This window comes from Bubalus kerabau, chromosome 13, assembly GCF_029407905.1.
Source record: "Bubalus kerabau isolate K-KA32 ecotype Philippines breed swamp buffalo chromosome 13, PCC_UOA_SB_1v2, whole genome shotgun sequence".
NCBI lineage: Eukaryota > Metazoa > Chordata > Mammalia > Artiodactyla > Bovidae > Bubalus > Bubalus kerabau.
The window spans coordinates 58,550,695-58,577,939 of NC_073636.1; the positions used below are offsets into that span (position 1 = coordinate 58,550,695).

General features: G+C 43.1%; 1 protein-coding gene across 1 annotated transcript in view; it reads right to left on the bottom strand.

The window, feature by feature from the left end:
- Nucleotides 1–26,453, bottom strand: part of VAPB (VAMP associated protein B and C) — a 47,086-nt gene extending 20,633 nt beyond the window's left edge. Inside the window, exons 1-2 of the mRNA XM_055544615.1 lie at nt 26,241–26,453; nt 1,610–1,762 (exon numbers count right to left, since the gene is read on the bottom strand). Of these exons, the coding sequence (XP_055400590.1) occupies nt 1,610–1,762; nt 26,241–26,298 (211 nt within the window). The 5' untranslated portion in view covers nt 26,299–26,453. The remainder of the gene's footprint in view (nt 1–1,609; nt 1,763–26,240) is intronic.
- Nucleotides 26,454–27,245: the final 792 nt, after the last annotated feature.

Sequence of the window (27,245 nt, forward strand, 5' to 3'; positions counted from 1 at the left end):
TAATATCAGAAGGCACACCTACACTGTACATCTCCCTGTTGAGACTATTTTATTCAGAAAACGATGTTGCTGCCCCAAATTTACTGTGAAAACTGGGTAAGTCTCATCTCCTGATAACCGTGCTTAAATATGTCATGGGCAACGAAATCAAGAGGTAAAAAAGAAGTCAACTTTAAAAAGAGAATAAAAAACATCAATTGCCCTTGATTTCAACAGAAAAATGCAAACCACATGAATCCAAGGAATGCTGAAATGCCAATATCCTGGGTCCCCCTCCCTGACCAGTGAGCTACAGTGCAGAAGGTTTGGGGACTAGAGCCAGACAAGCAGGATCTACATCTTGGTTTTGTCACAGGCCAGCTTTGTGAGCCTGTGGCCACCGGAGTCGTTCTGGTACAAGGGGGTAACAATGCATTCCACGCTGGGCAGATAACAGAAATCACATGAGATAATATGTGTGCAGACCCAGCACAGAGGAGATCCTCAACAAGTGTTGGCTCCCACCCTCCTGATTCCTCCTGGATAATACCTGATTCGAGAGTCCGAATCAGGTCTTGCAGCCGCAGAGAGAAACACGCAGGGGGACAGCCAGTGTGGGCACACCCTAATGAGAGAACCCAGAGGATGCAGGGAACAAGAGTCTACAGAAACCATGAGATAATGAAACACCTTATATCTTTCCAAAGAGGTGAGTCATTTTCTTTCAGGTGTCAAATGAATAGCCAAATGTATCACAATCAAAATCCATCAGGAAAAAAGTCAGCCATCTAGATACCCATTTCAAATGAGGAGTAGCTTCTAATGATGCCTCAGAGCCCTTGGTGACAGTCTCCTGATATTTGAAGGATTAACACACACTCCCCCAGAGCTCCTCCACAAATACAAAAGGCACTGCTGGATCCAGAAGTCCTAATGAGCTCAAAGTTTATTCCATTTCTAAAATACATTTAAACTCAAACCCATCGCTTACATCTCCTTAATTCTGAAATCCAATTCTCAGTTTGGGCACTCTACCAGCATCTTTTCAAAAGTTGGACTCTGGAAAATAAATGCACTCTCAGACAGAAGGGGGGAAAAAACCCATCAGACATGCACAAAACTTGCACCCTTGAATACATTCCAATTTCCTCAGCCTTCATCTCCCTTAGCTTTTCACAATCAGTAAAGTGCAGTTACCAATCATTGGAAATGACATGAGCTTAATGTCAGAAATCATTTAGCTTAAATAAGAAAATAACTCCATTTAGCTTTCTCCCACAAAGTAAAATTAAGTTTGTTTAGCCCTTTTTTTATTTATTGCCAAAGGGCAGATTTAATTTCAAGGGAGTGAAAACCCAACTCATTCTCAAGTAAAGTCTGATGTTAGCACTTTAATTTTGCTCTAACTATTGAGGCACAAAGGCTGTAAGCATTAAACTAAAGAGGCATTAATTATGAAAAAACAATAGGTGAGTGGGACCCACCGAGATTTTTAATCAGAGGGTAGGGAGCTGGGGGGAGATGCCTACCATCTTCCTTTGCTATACTGCAAACACAAGCTTGAAGAGATCCCACTGCCTCTAGGGAGCCCTTTTAGCCCATCCTTCAGGCCTTCATTCTCAGAACTTACCAGATACGTTAATCGAGGCCCCTGCATCAATGATCCCACTGTTGGGCCTCACGCAGTACCTACGTGGTGCCGTGGTCTTCACTTTAAAACACACATTTCGATCTGTCGGGTTGCCAAGCTTCAGGTTGGTGGTGACAACATCGGTGAAAGGACCTGCAGAATGAGACAGGGACTGGTTGGGGATCCCATGAGGACCACGCGGAGGAAAGACTGATTTATGGTACGGGGTCAGGACGGATGTGGAACGTGGCTGACCCATGATCATTTCATCATAACACACAGGAGAGATGGGCTGAGGCTGACGCACGAACAGTGACAGCTAAAATCCACCACGGTCTCGTCACACCACCAGGCACCTGGCCTAGTGAGTATTCCAGCAGACAGGGTCTCCCTGATACCTCACAACTTTACTGCCAGACAAGAACGCTGAGGCTTGGGAGAACGTACCACTTGCCTAAATTTTTCATGGTAGTTAGTGGTAGCGAGGGTCTGCAACCAGGCAGCCTGAGTCCAAGGCCAGCTCTTAACCTATGCGGAACACTGATTTCCACAGTGACCAGATGAAATCTAACAGAGAGAAGGTGAAGGACTAGACTTGGGTCCAAAATGATAATCAAAGGCAGAGTGCCGAAGGCAGCAGATGCAAGAAAGACTTCCAAGTGTTAGTGGTCTGCAAACATAACCCCCAGCACACACAATACAGTGATGCTACAGCAAGGTCAGAGTCCTGCGGGGCAGCCCACACCTACAACAGTGCGTTCGCTTTTAACTACCCAGGGTATTGGAAGACTGAAACAAAGCTCGGTGCCCTAAGGGTATTTTTTATTATTATTTATTCATTTTCTACTTTATTAGATTTTTTAATTAAAAAAGTAAAACATGCTTCTTAAAACAAGCCAAACAATAATAAAAGATGTATAAAGAGGAAGTTAATAAGCTTTCCCCTGTCCCTTGAGGTAACTAATATTAACACTGTGGGAGATCCATCCACATCATCTGTGCTTACACAAACTGTACATACATACATGAGTGTGTGTGTGGGGGGTAACAAAAATGGGATCATACTACTCACATTACTCTGAAACTTCTCTGAAACCTGACCCGTACGGTTTATAAAGGAGTCAGGTGGGAGGGTTGAACTATAATGTCTCTTAGGTCCTTTTCAACCCCTTTTCAAATTTACATCTTTTCACTGTGTACAGCAAAGGTGTCTTTGTGCATCTTCCAGGCAAGCTCTTTACTCCTATCTTTACGTTCACAGGGAATTCAGAGATGGGGTGGGGAGGTATATGTGCCCCTGTGCTTACAAACTAAGAAATACATAGTTGGTTCATCTGCTCCGTAAGAAGATCCGCAACACAGATATTTACATCTGTGCCTCGAACATTTTTCAGTGAGACTCTGAGCTTCTGAGGGCAAGAATGATACCGTACCAGTTATCACATCTCCGACACAGTGCCCGGCATCTAGTGAAGGGATGGGGGCAGGGGTTGAGAGATTGAGATTGACTGACTGAGAGTCCTTCACCAAGGAGGAAACTACCTCGTGGATTACCACCAGCAAAATTAGAATCTCAGGCTGCTTTCTCGCCTCTGGAGGTACTCTGGGTATGAAAAATCAATCTGATATGGGCTTAACAAATATAAATTAAGAAATCAATAACGGTGAAAAGAAAGAAAGGAAAAGAGACTCAATTCCAAAATAAAATAAACTACAGCCAGTTCTGCTAGAAAGCTTATTTTGAAAATGTGAATCTGTTTCAATGTGATTGATGTGCATATTAGGGGGACAATCTGAGCATAAAATGAATTTCACATTTGCTTATGTGTGATTTGTCTGCAAGAAACGCTAAATGATCACAGAAAACAACATCCAGCTGAACTGAATGGCAGAGAGATACAGAAAACACACAAGTGCACACATCTCCATCACTACCAGGTACGCGGGCTCACCCTGCGGCCCTCACAAACTGTCACCCTTCCAGCGACCGCTTCCACGGGTAAACGTCAGTTTTTCATGGTAAAGTATCATATTTATTACAGTATTTATCTATTTCTGAGCCATTTAATGTGTGCTAAACTGTGCTTCTGCTTATATTAGGTTCCCATCTTTATGTGTCTCTCTGACCAACAAAGCTTTTGAGTGTTACGCATCTAACCTTGTTCCTTCCTCTTAAGTCTTACGGTCTTTTGTGCTATTTTGTACAGGATGGCGATTTTTAGGAATGCATATATCATATTATAGCAGGAACTACCATACTACTGGATTATCTATAGTTTTGTAGTTACTTATACTAAAAGCTACTTCCATTCTTTGAGCAATGACACCTTCAAGAATGAAATGGCTAGGGAATTTCCCAGTGGTTCAGTGGTTAAGACTCCAGACTTTCACTGCAGAGGGTGATAGTTCAATCTCTGGTTGGGGAACTAAGACCCTACAAGCCACGTGGCGAGTAAAAAAAAAAAAGTGAAATGCCTAATAACAATTTCTCCATTTGCTTACCTTTCCCATAAGCCTTGCCTTTGACCCTCCAGCAGCCAAACTGGAAGCCACGAGAGGGGGGCATTCTCCAGGTCCAATTGTGGCCAGACGTGGGGTGTTCTGTCTCCCCTACTGACTCCACCACACAAAGCCTCTCCCTTCAAGCTACGTCACCCCCTTACTGAGGGTGGGCACCCTGTGGCTCCAGGGGATTTGCAGCTACAGTGAGGGAAAGCCAGGTGCTGACCATGCTTCATCCTTGGATCAAGTTGTTGGCCTCCAGGGAGAAACAGGACACTTGATGCTGAAGGCAGCACCTTTATGCGGGATTATCCAGGGCTCGACCCTTTTCTAATCCCCAACACAGGCAGTCTGGCTCAGAATGAAGATGGAGGAAGTTTTCTCCCAGTAAGTCTCTGCTTGAAATGGTATCACTTCAGCAATGGTAAAAAAAAAAAAAAAAAAACAAAAACAAAACCAAACACAACTCTGGTTTCCTGGAGTCAAAGAAAGCGATTAAACAAGCACACAAACATAGCTCAGACCTACACGGGCACGATCACCATGTACATACATTCTTTGGCCCTCACGTAAAAAGGGCCCACTACAAGAACTCCACATAAGCATAGCTCCAGCTCTAATGGCCCCACACTGCTTGGGGGAAAGGAGGAGAAAACAGATTTAAAAAATGTAGACATCTGAAAAAAGGTGAGCTTCCAAATACAAAGCCTACGGGGCAACAGTACTCTCACTGACAATTTGAATGTGATTCATAATCCACCAGGCCTTAAAGCTTTCTAGATACAAGCTGAAATCTGTTCATTTCAACAAAATTCTGCCTCAAGAACATGGAAGCATCTTCAGATCAGAATGCCAAGAATTCATAAGAGCCCACAAATCCACATACACCACCCCACCCCGCCAAAAAAACAGCATTTTCTAAGGTGGTTTGAAGTATACTAAGCAGAAAACAGGGATTTGGCGAGATTTCACTGTGATGAAATTAAGAACACTCGTTTCCAACTCAGTTTCTCCTGTCCCTTCCTCCTCCTGCTGCCTCATAAATCAGAGTCAGGGATAAATTTAAGTGCATTTATCCTTTGCAATGACCTTTTCTTCTAGGTAGTCCACAAAAATAAAGCAAATTTAACTGTGGACACTAATCTGCTTCTGGAAACTCCACTGGTTAACCTATTACACGGCAATCTAAATAATATTTTAACCTATATGATTCACTTAAAAGGTAGTCTAAACTATTAAAAAACAAACATTATTTGCAATAAATAAGCAGAATAAATAAATATCTCAGATTTCTCCCTAAACAAAAGTATTAGAGACTTCTTGGGCTTACATAGGCCTTTCTTTTTTTTTAATCTAGAGGAAACAGTACTAAAAATATAGGCAAGTGAACAACGTCACTGATAAAACAGCAAAGTCTAATGTGAAAAAATCAAGACATTCTGCAAAAACAGGCCAACCCTTCAACCCACACTCCGGACAATTCAAGAATTTTATTGAAAACAAATTCTATTTGATTTGAGTAATTACAGGAAATAAACTATGTTAGTGTTCTCCTTTACTCTTGTATTAATGAATTAGAATATACAAAAATCCCAATAAAAATGATGTAAAAGCTTGTGAGCATCATTCAGATTTTTACTAGTCACTTTCCTTTCATAAAACTGCCATTTCCATTAAAGCATTATGTAAAAATGGGATTTTACTATACCAACATGGGTGTTTATCTCCAATGAACTCAAACACTGCTTACGCAGTAGAGTCAATTTTACAAATGAAATATTCACAAACTAGACTTTCTTCTTTTAAGAGATGAAAAAATGATTTGGTATCTCTAGAACTGCAGCACACTCATTTAATCATTTTTCTTTCTAATCGTCTAGTCTTTCAGACAGTTATGCAGATATTTTAAGAACATCTAAAATGTGAAATAGGAGGTCCCCCAAAATGAAACAACATGAGTTTGAGAGAAATTAGGAATATTCCTTAGAGTCCTAATTTTTTTTCTTTTCAGCCATTTGAATAATGTTCTTTATGCCCTATATTATGCATATTCATCTGTGAAAATGCTTGTGAGTTTGATAGATGCTCATGAATAGCATTAACTAACTTGAATTCAAATTCCATAACATGCTTTAAAATGTATTAAGATAAAACTAAGCACAGTATAAACCATTTCCTCACTCAGGTTCAGCTTATTGTCATTTGAAAGTGTATATTTTAAGACACAAAGAACTAGAATTGTCCTGTCTTAGAAAGTAAATAATAGAATGTCAGCAGAAATATGCATAGCATTAAAAGTAAAAGCAGAAACAGTGAATCTTTCAGTCTTACTTACAGAAATGGAGTCTCATGATTATAAAGCTCTGGTTTTAAAGATCAAGGAAACAAAGTCACAAGCCAGCAAACTCCTCAACAGCATGACATCAGGCTTCAGGTAGTGGCAATTTCATTAAAAAAACGGCTGGATAAACGTGTCAATCAAGAAACACAAGAGCACTTTGTTGAAAAAACATTCCATTAAATCTTGAAAGATTTTACCAATATATGCATGGTTTAAGTACTTCCTTTCTGTGACCATTCACTCCAAGATCCATGGAAGAAAAGACTAACAAAACTCTTCCTTTCAGAAAGAGGAAACAACCATTTTCATAAAAGAATGACCTAAGCATTCAGGTCCCAATGACTTTTTTAAAGGTAACAGTGGAAACACCAAGTGAACTCAAAACTCAATCTTGACCTTACTTATCTTTGTAACTTTAAGCAGATCATATCACCCCACATGTAAAGCGCAAGACATAATTTAAGGGGTATTACTTTTACTTAGCAATTCAACTAGAAAATAAAGACAGACAGACAGACAGACACACACACACAATTATAAAACCTCTAGAAGATAACATAAGAAAATCCAGGTACCTTGGGTTTGACATGACTTTTCAAAAGATACAACATGGAAGGCACAATCCATGAAAGAAATAATTAATAAGCTGGACTTCATTAAAATTAAAAAGGTTTGCTCTGCAATGGATACTGTTAAGGAGAATGAGAAGACAAACAAGCCAAATACTAGGAGAAAATATCTGCAAAAGACATACTTAATAAAGAATTGTCACCCAAAATATATAAAGAACTCTTAAAATTCAACAATAAGAAAATGAACAACCGAACTTTTAAAAACAATGGGCAAAAGATCTGGACACCTCAGCAAAGAAGATATACAGAAGGAAAATAAGATCTACAGATAGAAAAAAATATAGAAATGAAAAGATGCTCAACATATGTCATTAAGAAACTGCCAATTAAAACAACACATGAGATACCAATACATACTTATCAGTGGCCAAAATGTAAAACACTTACAGCATCAAAGGCTGGCAAGGATGTAGAGCAACAGTTTTCATTCCTCACTGCTGCAAATTCAAACCTCTGGAAGACAGTGACTGTATTTAAAACACACACACACACAAACTCAATATACTCTCTTACTACACAATCCAGCAATCACACTCCTTGGTATTCACCCATGGGAGCAGAAAACCCACATGCACACAAAAACATGCACACAGATGTTGACAGCAACTTTATTTATACTGCCAAAACCTGAGAGTACCAAGATGTCCTTTAGCAGGTAAATAAGCTGTGGGACATAGAGACCATGGAGCATCATTTCACACTAAGATGAGCTATCACACCACGAAAATTCAGACCCAGATGAGTCTTAAACGCACATTACTCATTTAAGGAAGCCAATCTGAAAAGATTATACCCTACATAATTTCAATTATATAACATTCTGGAAAAGACAAAACTATGGAGATAGCAGTTTGCAGGGCTTATGAAGGAATGGAGGGATAAAGAGACCAAGTACAGAGGGTGGTCAGGGCAGTGAAACTATTCTGTGTGATACTACAATGGTGGATGAGTGTTATTACACATTTGTCAAAGCCCACGGGATGTACACCACCAAGGCTGAACCCCGACTTAGACCGTGGACTTTGGGTGACAAGGACATGTCAGTGCAGGTGTATCAGCTGTGGCAAATGCACCATTCTGGTGCTGGATGCCGACAGCGGAGAAAGCTGTGCATGTGTGGGGCCAGGCGCAACTCTGTGCTAAGTTTGCTGTGAACCTAAAACTGATCTTAAAAAATAAAGCTTTCCACCCTGCCAAAACAAAAAAGAAAAGAAGCACCCTCAACATCTCAGATATTAAGTATCACTGATTTTTAACAGACATTATGTAGATATAATTGAATAAAGATAAATGAACAAAGATGCTGCATTTTGCTTTTCCTTTTCTGGAGTCCATGAAAAATTCTGGTGTTGCAAATAAATATTCTTCCTATGTAATATGTCTCCTGATGTAGCTACGAGACTTTGAAACTCAAACTGTGTGTTACCAAGGAAGTTATATACCAATTTGATATATTATCTATCAGGTCTCAGCTTTCCAGATATAAAGTTAAGAGTTATTAGTTCCACACCAGTTTTTTTCACACTGCATAAAAAGAGCTATATTATTTTATACTCTTGCAAACACAATTGAGGTACATCATCTCTCTTTTCTTCAACCCTTCCAAAACACATGTTACCATATTTCACTTCAACTCTGAAAAGATTATCTTCTGGGAAGGTAATAATCTGTCTCCAGAAGCCTAGGACTCATGATGGATTTTGTTAAGACAATGAAATTATGTTTGAGGTTTCAATACAACAGACTCTGTGTATGGGAAAATACATTAAAATGGGGGAAATGGACACTCTAAAGTAAAAACTGGCTGGATATCTTACAGATGTCTTCAAAACTGATCCTTTGACAGTCTGTTTTCATCAAAGGTGTCCTACTGCCTCCTGCCTTCCCAACTTACCTGCAGTGCACCAGCCTTCTCATTATTCTTCTTGTTTAGGTTAGGCTTCCGCTTTCAGAATGTAAACTGCCTGAACAGAGAGACTTTTCTTGTTCACTCCTGATCACAGGTTTCCAGAGCATTTCCAGACGTAGCATGGATGCTCAATAAATGTGCTGGAAAATGAGTGAATGGCCATGCCACACTTCCATCTGTTTTAAACAAGGCTTTCACTCTTCCTGAATCCTCCCTCCTGGAGGCACCACCAGGCTCTGGGTGAATCAACACTGAGCTAGCTACTGCTCCCTCTGCAGGATTAGTCCCCTTTTCATCTTCTGCACAGGACTCAGAATCAACTTCACAGTTCACGTGTTCCTTTCCTGACTGCTTCCCACCTGGAGTGAACCTCCACACAATTCAGCACCGGACGTCCAAAGCCTAGAACCGCGCATACCACACACATAGTAATGGGCTCACTAAGTGTGTGCAGCCCGAATGGATACCAGGCTTCCTCAGAGGCAACCCAAGTCATTCTGACACGTTTCCTGTAAAAGAATGCCTTATCCGTAACTTCGCTCTGCAATCATGATATATTTGGGCTGACCATACACAGGTTGAAGGTACTATTAATAAAAATGGTCACTTGTGTCAATAAGGCTTTTGTCACTATTATTCTATGTTAATTTTGTTTAAAGTTGTCCCTCTAAAAAATGAAAAACAGATTTCCTAATAACAGATATCCAAAGAGGGTAAACTCTTAAATAACCATGAATTCAAGAGTAACAACACTGGGAGATTTTTTTTTTTAATCTATTTTCTTGATTTAAGTCTTAGCTCACACATTAATTCAATGTTTTACAAACAAAAATAAAGCTTTGCAATTAATGTGCCTTTACTGGCAGACACTGGATTTCAACATTTCAGCAGAAAGCCTTATTATATATCTCTGATTCTGAAAGTACCACAAATAAAAAGAACCCGACACACACACATAACTTTCCTAAAGAAATCTTAGAATGCAAAGTGTTCTAAATTAATAGAGCAACCAACCCACCTCATATCCCTGGGAGACAGCCAGCTATTGAGAAGCATCACACCCATTATTATAGCAAGAGAAATCAAAACCCAAGAATATTCACTAATGATCTAGACACTGGCTTGATTGAAAAAGACTATACCAACATTTAAGGCTGCTTATTCAACTCACTAGTTTCCTAGCTCCTCTGGAGCAAAAAGAAATAAAATTCAGTCTCCCATCAACTCCATGGGTGGGAAACTACCACATAAGGCACCCTGCTGTAGTGTAAGGACTCAGTGGATCAAAGTACTATGGAAGCTTAAGGACAGGATCAGGAAAGCTCCCTGCGAAAGACAAAAAGCTGGGCAGCAAGGAACAACCGCCTAACAAGTGGAAGGATATTTGGAGCTTATGTTAACAGACAAGCAAGAATTCAGAACATATAAAGAACTCTTATTAAGAACAAATGTGTCAAATTCTTATGAAAGAATTCTACACAACAACTGAAAAGAATGAAGTAGACCTGTATTTTAACAACGGATGGTCTTAAAAACATGGTAAGTGATACAAACACCATAATACCACATTAGGTACAACAAGAAAAAAAAAAAAAGGAAATAGTTCACACTAAATTCCTCTGAAAAGTAGAGAAGAGAGGAGCATGAACGGGCAGATGTGGAGGGCAGACATGTCTTCAAATTCTTGGTGAAGCTTATTCATTAAAGAAAAACTTCAAAACAAGTCTAAAAATTATTAACATTTAGTTATTTTGTATTTAGATGTTTATTACATGATCTGTATTTTTCTGTAATTGTATTTTTTCCACATGAAAAGAGCTATAGTTTATGTAAGATCCAGACAATATTCTGAGAGAATTTTCTTCTTGCCTAGAATGCTCTGTATATATAAAAATACTAGAATCCTGAACTGTGGAGTTTCTTGAAAACCTATATATATACACACACAGACATACACATCAATAGCCATTCTTATGTTATTTTTATAAAAATCAAGGTAATTATTTAAAACATGTTTAGAGTAGCAGTGGTCTCAATTCAAGACAAAAACCCAAACCCCAAATTCTTACAAAATCTATTGTAAAAACCTTGAAGACTATAATAAGCCTTTGCTGCTGCTGCTGCTGCTAAGTCACTTCAGTCGTGTCCGACTCTGTGTGACCCCATAGACGGCAGCCCACCAGGCTCCGCCGTCCCTGGGATTCTCCAGGCAAGAACGCAGGAGTGGGTTGCCATTTCCTTCTCCAATGCATGAAAGTGAAAAGTGAAAGTGAAGTCACTCAGTCGTGTCCGACTCTTAGTGACCCCATGGACTGCAGGCCTACCAGGCTCCTCAGTCCATGGGATTCTCCAGGCAAGAGTACTGGAGTGGGGTGCCATTGCCTTCTCCAATAATAAGCCTTTACGCACCTAGAAATAAGACTAGAAGCCTTTACACACCTAGAGATAAATTCTATGACTACTTTCGTTAATGCAACACCTCTTTTCTAAACAGAAAAATGGCAGAACGTTTATATAAGAGCTGAAGGTTGGTATATTCCATCAATACACAGCACTAAGACAGATTATGGTACACCAGTGAAGATTATTTTAAGGTGATGGCACACCTGTCTAGTGTGAATTGTTTAAAAAGATCTTAGACTCAATTTTTTTCAATGCAGAATCTTTTGTCCCACTGACTAACAAAACATCTAGTACTTTTTCTCTATTTAGAAGATAAAAATTTGTGATTTAGAGAGATCATGAAAATAAACAAAAAGGTAAGCAATACTCTACTGAATTAAAATTCTACTTAAATATGAGGGGCAAAACATGACATTTTCCCCACACAAAGCAGGAAGAATCAAGACAGAATTATGCCCAAATGAGAGAGACATGCGTGATTAGAGAGCAAGGGGTCCCAATTTCTCATGATCATGGTTGTGGCTGTAACTTGACTGAGTTATAAATTAACAGTTCAAGTCAAGTGCTGACAGTCGGTATCAGCGGAAGTAAAAACTTCCCCAAAATGTTCAACCTTTAATTGAGATGACAGACAGCATACAAACAGCCACCACACCAAAATCAACACATCCTAATTCACAGCAGACACACACAGGAGAGAAGCAAACGCACACTTAGCATTCTGCACCCCTATGGTCCAACGTGAATTTTCAATTTGTGAACAATGAGAAATAGCAGAATTCGGTTTATAAGTTAGTATGTAATCTGCTTTGGTTTCCTTTTCAAAAGAGAATCTAAGTGGCTACACCAGTGAAAAGAGATTATCAACCAGGTCAGCAGCTTCTTAAACAAATTCAACAAGAGGCCAGGGAAAAAGGCTATGAGACTTGGATGAAAAATATCTTCTATTTTCCTCCTTCTCTGCCTTTGGAAATCATATTCATTCTCCAAAGTTTTGCTCAAATGCGTTCTCTTTTGAAAAGGCTTACCTAATCTCTCAGTTGGAAAAAATTATTCCTTCCTATACTGTGTTCTAACAATAAGCTGATGATGACCAAATTTATATCCTGACCACTCTCCTCTGGTGTCCACTTGTGGCTGTAATAAGCATCTTAAGTTTATCATGGCCAAGCAGCAGAGCCCAATTCCCCTCACCCAAATACACTGCTTCCCATCTCAGGAAAAAGAAACCGCCATTCACCAAAAAGCTTGGGCCAAAAGCAGTTACCTTACTTCCCCTCCCATTCCACATTTAATCCTTCAGCCAGCTCTACCTTCAAAAGAGATTTGGAATCTGAGCACTTCTCATCCCATCCTCTTCATTGCCACCATGCTGGTCCAAGCCACAGTCTGTTGGCCTGGGTTAGGGACAACTTATGGATGATGTATGGGTGGACAGATTATTGGATAACTGTGTGGAGGGTGGATGGGTGGATGGATAATGGGTAAGTGTAGCAGCCTCATGGCTTCCACACACATCAACCACACATCTAAATAGCCTACTTTCCCCACATCAGCCATGGTCTTAAAGACTCTTCCTTAGAATCTTCCCTGGTTTTCCAGCTCAGAACAAAATCCAAAGTCCCTCCCATGGCCTGTCTACCGGGAAGGTGCCTCCTTCCTCTCTGAGCCCACCGCTCCTCTGCAGGCATAATGTCTCTGCTGCTCCTTGAACACACCAAGCTTATCGCCACCCTAGGGCCTTGCACTTGTCCTTTCCTCTCTCTTGAATGTTCTTCCCCCAAAATGTGTGCATAGATTGCACACTCATTTTACACAGGTCTCAGTTCCAATACTGTATTGCCTTCTCAGAAACTTGGCCTTCTCCGATTGCCCTCTTTATAACAGAACCCACTTCCAAACCCCTTTAAACTTCATCCACCATCCTCTCAACCCCATTTAGCACCTACCATTATCTCAAAGCATATTCTACATATTTCCCATCTCTTATTTAGTGCCCTTCTCCCCCACTAGAAGATGAGCTCCATAAGGCAAAGGTCTTGTCAGTTCTTTCATCTCAGTCTCTCAAGCATCCAGAACAATATTCAGCACAGCGCAGGCATTCAATGAGTAACTGATGACGGCACAGTCCAGGTACTGTGCTAGGTCCTCAAGCTCAGAGACGACACTGCTCTCCTGCCCAGAACCCTGAAGAGACAGGGTCAATACACTTGGACAGCCGTCCCAGGACCCAGCCAGAACTAAAGAACAAGAATCTCTGGGACTGAGGCTCTGGAATGATCTATCTTGAAAACAAAATTATCAAACAATAGTGATGTTAGTTAACACTTAACGGGTCTATTCTAAGCACTTTATATGCATCAACTCACTTAATCCTTCTAACATACCCAGAAGTGAAGAATTTGAGGCATGGAGACATTAAATATTTTATCCTCGATTTTCAGGTGGTAGATCCAGCAGTCACATCCAGGCAGTCTGGCCCCAGAATTCACACTCTCAACTGCTGTGTGGTACTCGACCTCTCACTGCACAGAACACCATGTGGAAGTTAACACGTAAAGTGTTGTATAAACACAGGAGGGTGCGGGGGCGGGGAGCTGAACACTGAGGGGAAATCCCAGAGTTTGAAAAGATGAAGGAACACACTTTCTGAGTTGAAGGAAAAGTGTTGGTGTGAGCACGGTGTGGGGTGATCAAAGCACAAGGGGGCCTTGGAAAAGGAGGCCACGTGGCTACAACAGGAGGGGTCTGAGCGGAGGGAGTGAAAGGAGAAATGGGGCAAGGGGCGATCACATCTGCTATGCTTTTTAACACCTTATAGTTTAAAAATAAGCTGTAAAACCTCATACCTATACAAGTCTGGCAGTGAGCTCTACAGGAGAAAATGAAAGGAAGAAAATTAAAAGTGACTCTAGGAATGCAGGTACGATGAAGGAAAATGGGCTTCCTCTTCTCTTCACGGGCTCTAAACAGTATCCACTGCCTCTGCCAGCCTCCGGGGGAACCCAGATGTAAGAAGAGACGTACTCACACAAGTCTGTGTGCGTCTGAGTGTTTGAAGATTTCAGGTGTTTAAAATGGAGAATAAAAGCTGCGACTGTTTTAAAAATAAAAAAAAGCATGGCCCAATTTGAAAGCCTGTGATGCTGGCCTAAGAATTCTGAACACTAACCTGTAGGGTTGAGGGAGCCAACAAACGTTTTCAAGTTTAGAAAAATAACTCTAACAAGTGTACGCAGGGTGGCCTGAAGGGTCAGGGAAGGAGAGAGTATATTAGAGCCAGAGGGGGCACATGGGGCAATAATCCTGCACTCAGGATATGGCAGTGGGGAGAAGCAGAAGCAAAGGGGTACAGGAGACACTGCTGAAGACAGTGATTGACAAGATGCGAGTGGGATGGGAAGAGGGGGCAGTGAAAGACGGGTTTAGGATTCCTGGCTTACCCACGTGGGTTCAGGGGCCACTCCCAAGATAGGGAAGGCACATTTGAGAGCGTAAGTCAGGAACACAGCGTGGAATACAGTGAGTCCTGATGTACTTTCATGACAACCAACAGGCAGGAATGTCCAGCAGGCAGAAAGCCTCGAGACCAAGATATGCTTGGAGATACAGACTTGGAAGTTTTCTGTGTAGCGGTGAGAGTTGAAAGGACTGTGAATGAGATAACATACAAAGAGTGCTTAAATGGAGAAGATGGAGAACAGAAGCTTGGGAAATGTCAACATCCAGTAACCATGATCAAGGGCTAGGGAGTTCACCAGAAAAGTCAAAGGTTAAAGTCACAAAGAGAAAATGGGTGAATTGAGAAGGGCTTCAGTGGAACATAAGGTATGAGAACTGAAAGGAAACTAGATGTAAACCACTCATTGAAATTCACTGCTTCCAAAAATTTAGTTGTGATGTAAGACTGGGCATTTGCTTAAGCAGGGGAAGATCTGGAGAAAGGTAGTTTCTTTTCAGGAAGGAGAAACTTAAGTATGTTTGTAGGCACTGAGAAAGCATCAAGCAGAACAGAAATCTGAGGCACCAGGAGGAGGCTGACTAATGGAGCGAGACACCACAGGGATGGAAAAGGGATGGAGAGAAGCACACTGCGTGAGAGGTGGTGTTGAGTCCCTGAAACAGGAGGGGAGGATGGTGGGAACATATGTTTGTAGAAGAGAAAGAAGTGACCAACCCTAGGTAGAATATCTTAATACTCAATGTCAGCTGCACACAGCAGCCTTGTTGATGGGTTCCACCATCCCTTTCCACAGAAAGCTGGTCTTTTTTTTTTTCCCTCTTTACCTTTCTCGACACTCTCAGACCTGGACATTGACTCCCTGGAATGTGCCAAGCGCTGTGCATCATGCTGAGCACTGGGATCAGGGGTAAAGAAAACCGTCCAGGAGGGCAAAGGCATTGCTGGTTAGTGGGGAAGGAAAGCAAGTAACCAAACACAGCTGACTGTGCAGGGGCACAGGCATGGTGTATGTGGACAGTGTCAGGAAAACGACCGCAAAGATGCGGAGGAGGGAGCAGTGGGACAGGCGGAGAGGCGAACGCAGGAGCTCCGGGACTGGGGGAAGCAAAGGCCAGAGCGCAGGCACGAGGCAGGTGGTGCCGGGGAGATCAAGGGCACAAATGGGCACAAACGATTTCCCAGGCGTTGTTAGAGAATGCAAATTTTATTCTTTTGGCAATGGGCGTACAAAAATTTAAGATTTTTAAGAAAGCAACAGAGAAGCTAAGATTGGCCCATTTGAAAGTGCCATCAGTATGGAGACAAGCCTAAGGACAGGAAGACCAGGTAAGAAACAATTACAGTCATCCACGGGAAAAGGAGGCAGTCACGGAGGGGACAAGAAGGAAAGGACAGACCTGAATACCGGGTTCAGAGTGTGAGCTGCTCGACTGTGTGCATGTGGATACCACTCAGGGAGGTACGTGTCAGAAAAGGAGGTCCAAAGGAAAAAGGAAAAGGGAGTGGGGAAGAAGACATTTTGGGGCGTGCGGCACGTAAAGTACCTGCAGCCCACGTCGGAGCTTGGGTCAGCCCTAGGATCACTCTAAACGCTGCAAGAAGCCAAAGGAACTGGCAGAAGAGACAGGGAGACTGGGTGGGGCGCTGAGAGGAGGAGAGAAGAGGAACAAGAGCCGGGGCTGGAAAACCTGCACCCCTCAGCACCATCCTCAGGGCTCCTTAAGGAGCAGGCGGAAACGGCCAGAGGAGGGGGAGAAAGCCAAAAGGTGGTGCGTGAGGAGGTGAAGGGAAGAGCTTCGAGTCCCGCGCCATCACAGAGGCCAAATGCTCCAAAGAGTACTGTACACGTGAGGTAAATAATAAAATAAAATAACAGATGTAGTAACGAGGCAGTGAAGTGCCCAGGTGACGACTCAGGAGTGAAGCTTGCTAGCACATACGCTCCTCCTGGAAGGAAGGAACGAGGAGAGCAAGCCCACCTGAGAACCTGAGAACACAGTTAACTCCTGTCTGAAAGTGGACAGGGAAATATTCAGATGTTTACTGAAGAGGACTAATTGCCAAAGTTGGGCATGTATGCCTAGAGTTAGGCACGTAAAAGAAAAAAAAATAAAATAAAATAATCTTATTGTGAAGGGCACTGAAGGCATAATTCATTTAAAAAAAAATTTTTTTTTAAAGAATAAAATAAAGAGACCCAGGTAAACTGACTGAGTTTTCTCTGGACTGCTCCAGATGACCTCTCCCGTCTTTTCCACTTCCGTCATTCTCTGGGCAAGACGAGAGGTTAACCAGGCAGGCACTGTAAACTGTCACCCCCCTGTGCCCAAAACTCCATGAGAAGTTCTGAATGACTGGACTCTCCAAGGAGTGATTCAGGACTTTGCTTCGTTCAATTAGTAAAGCAGTGTCTGACTTGTAAAAGGTCAAAAAGCACGACTTTGGATTTTCAGAGCAGTCCATCAAGATACATTAATATGCCAACAAATCAATTCAACCAAGAGAATGAGAATTCAAATAAGCCTCCACAAGGACAAACCTTTGGTTTTTCAGCAAATCCTTCTTTTTATTCTTTATGTATGCGTCTATTTCAAATGGTCAAGCCAAACACTGAAAAGATGACCTGGTCCAGGGCTATATCCCTTCTTTGGCGTTACTATGCAGAAGACAAGAACATATCCTATAGTTACTACCAGGGAAAACTACAGAAACAAAACCTATAGGGGCCTGCAGTCTACAGCATGGAAGACAAAGCCATCATAAATAAAGCACAAGTAGCAGATGCCATAAAACGTGCACAGGGTACCCGGTTTGTACAGTTTGAGGTGATGCAGAAAACACTGGAGCTGGATAAGAATATCCAAGAATACTCAGGAAAAGTTACTCAAATACAGTGAGCTTTTCAACAGGAACAAGAAGGCTCATTAATTAAAGATCTGACACCCCACTAGTGCAAAGCACTGGTCGGTACTAAGAGAAATACAAACCCCAGTTTCTGCCCTCAGGGGGCTTTCCATCTTTCTTCTTCAACTAAAACAAATTTTAATAGCATGTTCTCAAGACTGGAGCTGGAAGGAACTCCAAGCGGCCTTGGGGTCAAGCTTCCTCATCCAACAGGAGAGGGGATCAAAGCTGGCTGGGGATGGACAGCGGGGGCAGGAGCACAAGCCGCCCTTTGTAATACAAGCACACAAGCAAGTTCTGCATTCCGCCAAGTGCCAGTCCAGTTCCTCTCATCTCTGAAACGCAGAGGATGATAATCCTGGCTGTTTTCCTAGATCTGAAGTGCTGGTGATGGGGCTTGGAACATTTAGGACTCTAAAGGCTGGAGAGTGCTCAGACAGTGGAGAAGCACAGAAAACTGACCTAGGTACCCTTCCTTTCCTTCCCCTTTCCCCATTATACTATAAATGTTGAGTGATGTGACTAAAAGGCAAAACAGTACCCAATCAGCCTGCATTGTTTGTGATGACAAGCACTGAGGCAACAGAGGACATGTGAGGAGTGAGGTAGAAGGGAAGGTATGTGATAATATCAGCACGTAATTTTCAACATTAATATAAAAATGACACAATCAGAAGTCACTGAGTTAGGATGAAAAGTTCTTAGGGGAAACAGAATTAGTACAATTACTTTTTTTAAGTCAGTCACTCTAACACTCCAGAACAACACTGGAGTCTGCTTCATGGAAGCAGTGACAAGGAAGCCATTACTAGATTACAATGACAATTAAGCGCTTTTCCTTCATTTTTATATTTCATGTGTCTTTCAGGCTCTTTCTCCATTCCCCGGGTCCTATTTCCAGTCCTCCTTTCATCTTCCTAGCAACGTAATAAATAACAAAGTCCTGGGCCTTCCTCCTGAGCCACACTCCCACTCACTTTTTAAGAGGAGCAACACAGTCAATGGAATGATAAACAGGGGCTCTGCAGTCAGACAGATCTTGGTTCAAATCCACATCTAATTCATGTTACGAACCTGAGAATCCTAACTATCTTACTTTCTAGTCCTGTTTTAAGAATAACTGAGCACTTACTTGTAGAAGCCTGGACATTTTAGGGCCAGGACTCCTCTCCAGCCCCCACCCCAGGGCCTGGCCACAGGAAGCTTTTGGAATGTGGCAACCAGACCAGCCCCGAATCACAACCACGTTATATTCCATCAGACAAGAGGGGCTCCTCTGTCAGTGAAGAACACCTCAAAGCCTGAGCTGTGGAAAAAGAAACTCCAAACATTCCCAACTGGACAATCGTCTACTATGCACACAATCACCACACCCCTGCATATCTCATGATTCCTACGAGTGGCTGTCATCATTCAGGGAAGGAAGACTTCCCAAAGCACACCCCCTACAGAATGGAAGAGCACCTTCTAATATTCACTGTGAGTCAGTCTCTTGCAGCGTTTGAGAAATCGCTAGTCATCTCAGCCCCACCTGTAAGCTTTGCAGTAGCACCAATGAAGGTCACATTTCAGACATTCTTATCTTTTTTTATTATGTGCATAATATCACATATATTATTATGTATAGTAAAACATAAATCTTTATGTTGTTTAGTCATTAAGTTGTGTCCGACTCTTTTGCAACTCCGTGGACTGCAGCCTGCCAGGCTCCTTTATCCATGGGATTTCCCAAGCAAGAATACCAGAGTGGGTTGCCACCTCCCCCTCCAGTGACATTCCTATTCCTAATAAACACCCTTTTGAACTCTAAATTCCCACTTTACAGATCTGCAAAAACCTGTGATATCTCTACCTCACACAAGTTTCACCCTATCTTCCAAAGACTCCAGAGCAGATTTGCAGATTACTTGAAAGTTAGTGTGTTCTAAACATACAGAATCATTAAACACCAATGGTTTCTGTTACAAAAAAGAAAACAAGAAAATTCACAAGGTAAATCAAAGAATGCTTTGGAGTCATCTGTATGGACTTTTTAAAAGAAGAAAGAAATCCCTCCTAAAAATTCCACAAATAGTAACTTTTAATTATCTAATATTCTTAAGAAATTATCCTGACAGCTACTAAGACATCCGTAATGGTTAAAAATTCTCTGCCTTCCTCCCCCACCCTGTTCACGAGTTCCTTCCAGAGATGATGTGAAAGCAATGGGCTTTGCCGCTACACACCTGGGCTAAATCCCTGCACCACTTTTTACCCAGTGGCCCCATCCAGGGACAGGCCTCCTGACCACTGAGTAACTCATATCACAGAACTGTGCTACAGATTAAACAACAAGATAAAGAACCTAAAGCCTCTACCACTGTCCCCAGGCTTTGTGGACCACCTTCTGGAAATCAACCATTTCTCTTCTAGAAACATTCATTCTTCCCTTCCCTTTCCTCTCATATTGCGTAATGGATGGAAGCATCACTATGGCCATTGCTTTAAATTCCGGACCCAAGTAACTGCGGGGGAGTGGTGGTGTTAGTCTAGCACTTAGCCCCTTACAAATATGCCCTCTGTTCTGAGCTCAGTCAGTTTTCTGCTCCTCTCCACTCTCTGAGCATCTTTTAAAGACAGCCCAAGGAACTTGGTTCCTAAAGGTTATAAGCAATTCAAACCTAGATAAATGGCCCAGGGGGCCATTATACTGTCTTAAAGCGGTTCAGATGGCAAAGAATCTGCCTGCAATGCAGGAGACCTGGGTTCAAACCCTGAGTGAGGAAGTTCCCCTGGAGAAGGGAATTGCTACCCACTGCAGTATTCTTGCCTGGAGAACACCATGGACAGGAGGAGCCTGGTGGGCTACAGTCCATGGGATCGGACAAAGAGTCAGAAACGACTGAGCGACTAACACACACACAAAAAGCACAATCCAAAACACACAGCAGCTTCAACCTCAGTCTCCTCCAAAACATATATTTTCCAAGCCCCTCCCAGACAGGTTAAGGCTGAAGGACCTCATTGAAATGCCAACTGTATACTAATTCAAGCACATCAGTTATCTGTGTGAAGGTGTGCCCACATGGGCCTGTGCACAAACGCACAGGCACACACACACACACAACCAGAAGAAGCCTGATTGAAGACAATACTTGACAGATGAAAAGAAATGCTAACCTACTAGTCAGAAGGTAATAATAACCCCTCTGAAAGGATGAAGGAAACCTCTAGGAAAGTATTTCTATACCTTTAGAGTTTTGTGCCATCAATGCTAAAATATTATTAAAAGAAAGCACTACAAGATTTTTTCCCATGGGATGATGCCATTGTCTCAAGGATTTTTTTTTCCCCACGCCAGGGGCAGGGGGGCCGGGGGGAGAGGGGGGATCCAAAAACACATTACAGCATTGTTTCTAGACATCAATAGTTTTTGTTAAAACAACAGTTTAACATTTTGAAAAACAGATATTCAGATATTCTAGAGATACTATTTTGACACACTGGCATTTTAAAAAATAATCTTAAATTGACTGTTGAGTTCAGTAATTTTTCTTGCATAATGAAGCTCTTTAAACAACTCATGTTTTTGGAAAGCCAACAGCCTAAGTCTGTCAGGTAAAAACTTCAAAGAATGAGCCCATCCAGCAGGCAAGGGCCAAAGCAATCCTGGATATGCTATGCTGATGACAGCCTGAGAGGAGCCTAAAATGACAGAAAATGAGGGCACAAGCCCGCAAACCATAACACAACTTTGTTTTTAAAACAATCCCAGTGCAAAATAACTGTGCAGAAGGCTTTTATTTTACTAAAGACATTCGATGGCAACCTTGTCTTGACTAATGGAACTCAGCACTCTTTTTGTTCGTCTTTCTTGTGCTGAAAGCTGTGCTCATTTGTTTCAAATCATGGTCATCCTTCAGATGGCAAATTCTTCAAACACAAATGGGAGATCTATGAAGCAGTCTTGGAAATAATTCCTTATGTAAAAACTCAAGTTTCAGGTTCTAAAAATCAAGCCTAAGGGCCATGTGTGAGCATAACCAATATAGTTTATTCCCCTGATTCCTCCCCTAATTTCCAGCTACTTAGTGGTAATATTGCTGGGTCAAAGTTCTCATATTTTGCCTTCAGCACTGGAAGGAAAGATGCTATATAATTTTAATAAATAAAAGACAGTGTTAATAATGTTTAAGAGTTCATTTCTTTAATAAGCATCAATTCAGACTAATTATTTTAACAAATCCACACTTGCATGCAGACCTACCAGGTAATTATCAAGATAACCGTGTTCACATTGCAAGCACACACAACAAGGAACTATCACCATTTTCCAAATACAAGCACACAGCCAACAACTATCCATTTTTTCCTCAAGGAGTTAACTGTAAAGAAAAGAGTAAGTGAGTAAAAATAAGTTAACGTCTAATTCACATTTTTCTCCCAGGAACAAAAATTTAGGAATTAATAACACAATCTATGAAGACTTAAGTTTGACTAAAGGTTGGTAAGTTTAATGCCACTTGCTTCTGATGAGCAAGCTGGTTAATAATTAAATAAACGAACATAATCTATTCAGGATGGATTTAAACCACAACCATAAAGAATCTCAAGCACACTGCTGACATTTTGTTGTGCTGTAAAACACAGTCTGCTCTATGTGATCATGAAATGTTAAGGAAATCAGGGCTATGCTAAAACTAAAGAATTAATGCTGTAATTAGCATCTGAAAGATAATTACTGCATGCAACAGACTATATCCACAAGGTTTTCTATTTTTTTAGCTTCCTAAACAATCTTCAGCTACAAGTTAACTAAAGAGGGTGAAACTAAAGATTCTAAGCACTTTCCTCAGACAAAGAGAGGTCCCTAACCCACTGACCCAAGCTCCTCTTTCCTCCACAAAGTGGTAATCAACCACAACAATCCAGTGGATACATACTGACCAACAACAGGACTACCTGAGGTTTCCTGAAGGTCACTGGTTCAGTCGCAGAATCAAGCAAAGGTAAATGGGTCCACCGTGGATTTAAACCTTAACTAACCAGTTCCTGAGGACAGTTAACAGACCATTCTCATGTGACAGTATCATGAGATGGAGGAGGACACTAGGGTGTGAAGAAAGAGGAAGAGTCCTGGGCAATGACCAAGAAAATATACAGCATACTACTTAACTGTGGATGGAATCAATGGAAGGGGAGGGAGAGGAGAAAGAAAAGAGATACGAAATACCCTAAAAGTTGACTCTTTCACAAAACTCTCATTGAGCTGGGCAACAACTGGAACCTCAGAGAGAGAAAGTAAAGGATTTGGCCTTGAAGGAAGAACAACAGAAAAGAGTAACAATGCAAAGCACACTTTTCTCAGGTTTTAAAAGCCTTTAACTCTTTCAGAAGGGTGACTCCAATCCAAAGAGATCCTACTATTCCACCATGCCGAGTATCACAGCATTGCACTTCTTTTGGGAGGCCAGGAGGCCTTCTCCTTCTGACACTTAACCACAAAGCAGCTCAGCACTTTCTTTAAGACTGAACAAGGTCCTGTAAGGCTGTGTCCTCTTTTCTTCTGTAACATAGATCTTAACTTCAACATAATCACACAAAATGTCCAAGATGAAAAATAATCCAACATATACAACCATATACCATCTTAGGCTATGCTTAAAAGATGATTAGTTTTTTTCCTCTAGATGACAGACATTTAAATTATATCTTCTTATGTAAAGTTAGCTTACAAGTCTGATTCATCTACGTGAACTGTCTGAAGTCAGAATCATCATTCCAAGTAATCTGGAAGATACTAGTTAAATGAGCCAGTTCTCATCCTGAAATGAATGCTCTCTATACAGCAAAACAGGGTATTGAACCTCATTTCATGATTTTAGTGCTCAGTTTAAAACAAACCCACAAACAAATCATGAAAGTGGTTTATTGAAGACTGCATATGCCTTTTCTGAAGCCACATGCCAACAGCCCTCAACAATCTGATACCAGGACTTTTCCTGGATCACTTCCCCAGCAAACATATCCAGCAACTTTGGCCATCATTACTCTGGCCAACCCTAGGCTAAGAGATCACTCCTCTGTGCCACACCGTTCAGGTAAAGAAACTGAAATGATGAAACCAGTTGTGTAAAATACAACCAATCTCTGTACAATACTGCACATTTACGAAGCAGCTGAACAGCCATAATCTCAACCAAACTTTCTACAGGAAGCAAGGTAGATATGACGACCACTCCCATGGAGAAAAGAGTAATCCCAGGTTTTGGCGAGCAAAGTGGCCAGCCTAAGCTCAAACATCACTAAGTAAAAGAACTGAGACAAGAACTGAGGAGAGTGTATGTTCAAGAGTGGGGTTAAGGCTGAAGGGAGAGGTGGGGTTAATCAGGGAGAACTAGCTGAGGAGACACAACACAATCTGCATTTGGACACAGGCTGTGTCTGTTCACAAAGGCCTTGGAAGATAGGACTCTTGTCAACCAGCCAGCGCCTCGTGACTCCAACAAAGGCTCTGTGCCCTAGTCATTCAGATATACTAATGGCATCCCAAAGGAGCCCAATAGTCTCAGCCTTTGTGCCTCTGTACCTGCAATTTCCTCCAACTGACACACTCATCACTCCTTTCTCCCTGTCACCCACTTCCATCTGACCTTTGAACTCAGGTCAAATGACACGTTCTTCGGGTGCTGATCTTGGAGCAATCTGGATTGCCTTGTATCATGGCACTGTTCTGGCTTATTCTGTTGTCAGCTCTCTTCCCAAGAGCTAAGTTCTGGGGTGGGGGCTTGAAGGAGAATGGGAGCATCTATGTGATGTGACTCGTCTTCTCCTGTCACCTGTCACATGGAGCAGGCAATGGGTAAATGCCTGTGGACTCAAAGAATGGACGTGCCAACTTCTGGGAGGAGTTAAGCCAGGCTTCCAAGGTAGAGAATTTCAGACAACTCAAGTTGAAACCATCACCTTCCACATTCACTTGAGTTACCAGATTCCTCTCTCAGCCTGGCTCCTCTAGAAGGCCTGACCTTAAAGTACTGCCATGGAATTATAATCCACGTCACGGTTTTGTGGTCTGTGTTTGTTTGAACTGGAAAACCTTCCACTGTTTATACATTTGGAATCACTTCCAAATGTGACAACCTGAGATTGTTAACCTGGGAGGCAAAATGACAGCCACCACAGTGGAAGAATGCCCAGAGATCAAGAAAGCATAACTGTTAAAAGAGCGTGAGCTCTGGAATCTGGGTTCCAATGTGCCATTTGCCAACTGGGTGACTCTGGGTAAATTACTCACACTACCTCCTGCCTTAAAGTGGGGTGTGTGTAGCCAGCAGGCAAAGCAATGCCACAAACATCTACTGAGGAGCTGCTCTGGGCCAAGTGCTGGTGACACTGCAGTGACCTGGCCGTTCAAGGGAAACCATGCTTGCATCATGCCAACCTGTGTTAGTCCCTCCTGAAATACTCTGGAGTACTGGCTTGCCAACCTTCACTAGAAGCTAATCTTTAAGAAAGCAAGGGTCTTGTCTGTCTTGTCCATTCACCCCTCTCAAGTGCCAATCAAATGTCTGCTACACAGTCACTCAGTACATTTGGAAAGAAGGAACGGTCAAATCAGATGAAGACCTTCTTGTCCCCTAGCACTGTACTTTGGTGGAAAAAGTAGGGAATAATAACTAAAGATGAAGGCACACATTACAAGGGGCTTGGGCTCGCCACAAACATATAGGTGGCCCCCTGGGCTTCCTCGGACTCCAGTTCCAGGCTCTTCTGGGTGGGGAGGGGGAAGATCTGACAGCCCTCCCCCAACCCCATCCCACGGCTGCACAGGTGTGAGACACAGGCACAAGAAAGGCAGGAGAAGAAAAGTTGGGTCCCGTCCCGTTGGAACTTTTAAGGAGGTTCCTATCATTCACTTACTCCACAGGTACTTATCAGGGCCCTAAGGTGTGCGGGGGATAAAACGGAGACGTGACCAGGTCCTGTCCTCATGGAGCTTCCCTCCCAATGTGAAGCAGACACAGTACACAAGTGTGTAAAGTGGTCCTCACACGCAGGGCTAAGTTGCCGAGCTGCCAGGAGTGATGCTACAGGGGCGGCCGCAGGTGTCCCGGGCGGGGTGGCGGGTCGGCGCGGGCCTCCCGGGGAGGCGACCTCTGACCTAGGACCTGAGCCTTCCGGGGACAGGCGGTCGCCGGGGCCCACACTCTGGGCGGAGGCCGCAGACTGGACAGGAAGGGTCACAGCGGCAACTGTGCGAGGGTCTGGAGAGCGAGGCGAGGGAGGCTGTGGAGGAGCAGGCCCTGGACTCCCGCACTCGACCCTCGGGGCCGGGGAGGGGGCGCAGGCGGACTCGCCGTCGGACGGGGGCGGGGCGGGGGCCGCGGCCGGGGGGCCGACGTCACCGCCGCGCCGCCGGGCCCTCCGGAGCGCGGGAGGGAGCGCGGGGCGGCGGGCCCGGCCCGCGGCCGAAGATGGCGGGCCTCCGGGCTTACCTCGGAATTTGAGCTCGTGCTGCGGCTCGAGGCTCAGGACCTGCTCCACCTTCGCCATGTTCCTCGGCGGCGGGGCAGCTCGGGCGGGGAGACCCCTAAGAGGTCACCTGGGGCGGGACGCGTGAATGCTGCGCCCCCTTTAAATTTGGAAAGGGGGGGCCTGCCGGGGCGCGGGCGGGGGTCGCCTATGGGTTGCGCGCGGGGGGGGGGGGGGGGGACGGCCTACGCGGTGCAGGCGCAGGGGCGGAGGGCGAGGGTGAGGCCGCGGTGCCCAGCGAGCGTACGACACGCACGCACGCACGGACGCGCCGACGCACGCACGCACACACGCTGCAAGCCGGCCGCCTTAACCCGGCGCGCGCTCGGGGACGGCGGGGAGCAGAGCGCGCGAGCCCCTGCCGAGCAGTGCGCAGGCGCGGCGGTGGCCGTGGGGGCGGGGCTGCCGGGAGGCAGGGGGCGGGGCGTCGCGCAAGTCCCGGGGAGGGGAGGGTACGGGACACCCAGAATTGAGGACCATCATCCTGAAGTTTATGTATTTAGGCAGGGCGCATGGGAGGCAGACTTTGTGTTAAGTGCTTTAGTCAATAATTAATAAAAATGAACTTCCACTTCTCCTTGCTAATGTGCCAGGCACTTAGAGATTTTGAATAATAATGAAAGTACGATTTATTCTTATAAACATGATGTTTGTGAGTGAATGATGTGTGTTAGACACGGTGATGTGTGGTAAGCAATAAATATAAATGTAGTAAGCTACCAATTATTGCTTGCTTATTTTGTGCCACTCTGCTGAACGCTTCACATAACAACAGCATCGATTATAATAAAGAAAAGCTACTCTACTTTAAATGTTTACTATGTAACAAGCAGTGTGCTGAATCTTGTACTGCTAAATGCAACAAATATTTAGAAATACAATGATCAGAAAAACTGACCTGGTTCCTACTTCTCACTAGAGGCGATAGATGAGACAGCCTTTGAATAAATAACCACCCACACAAACAA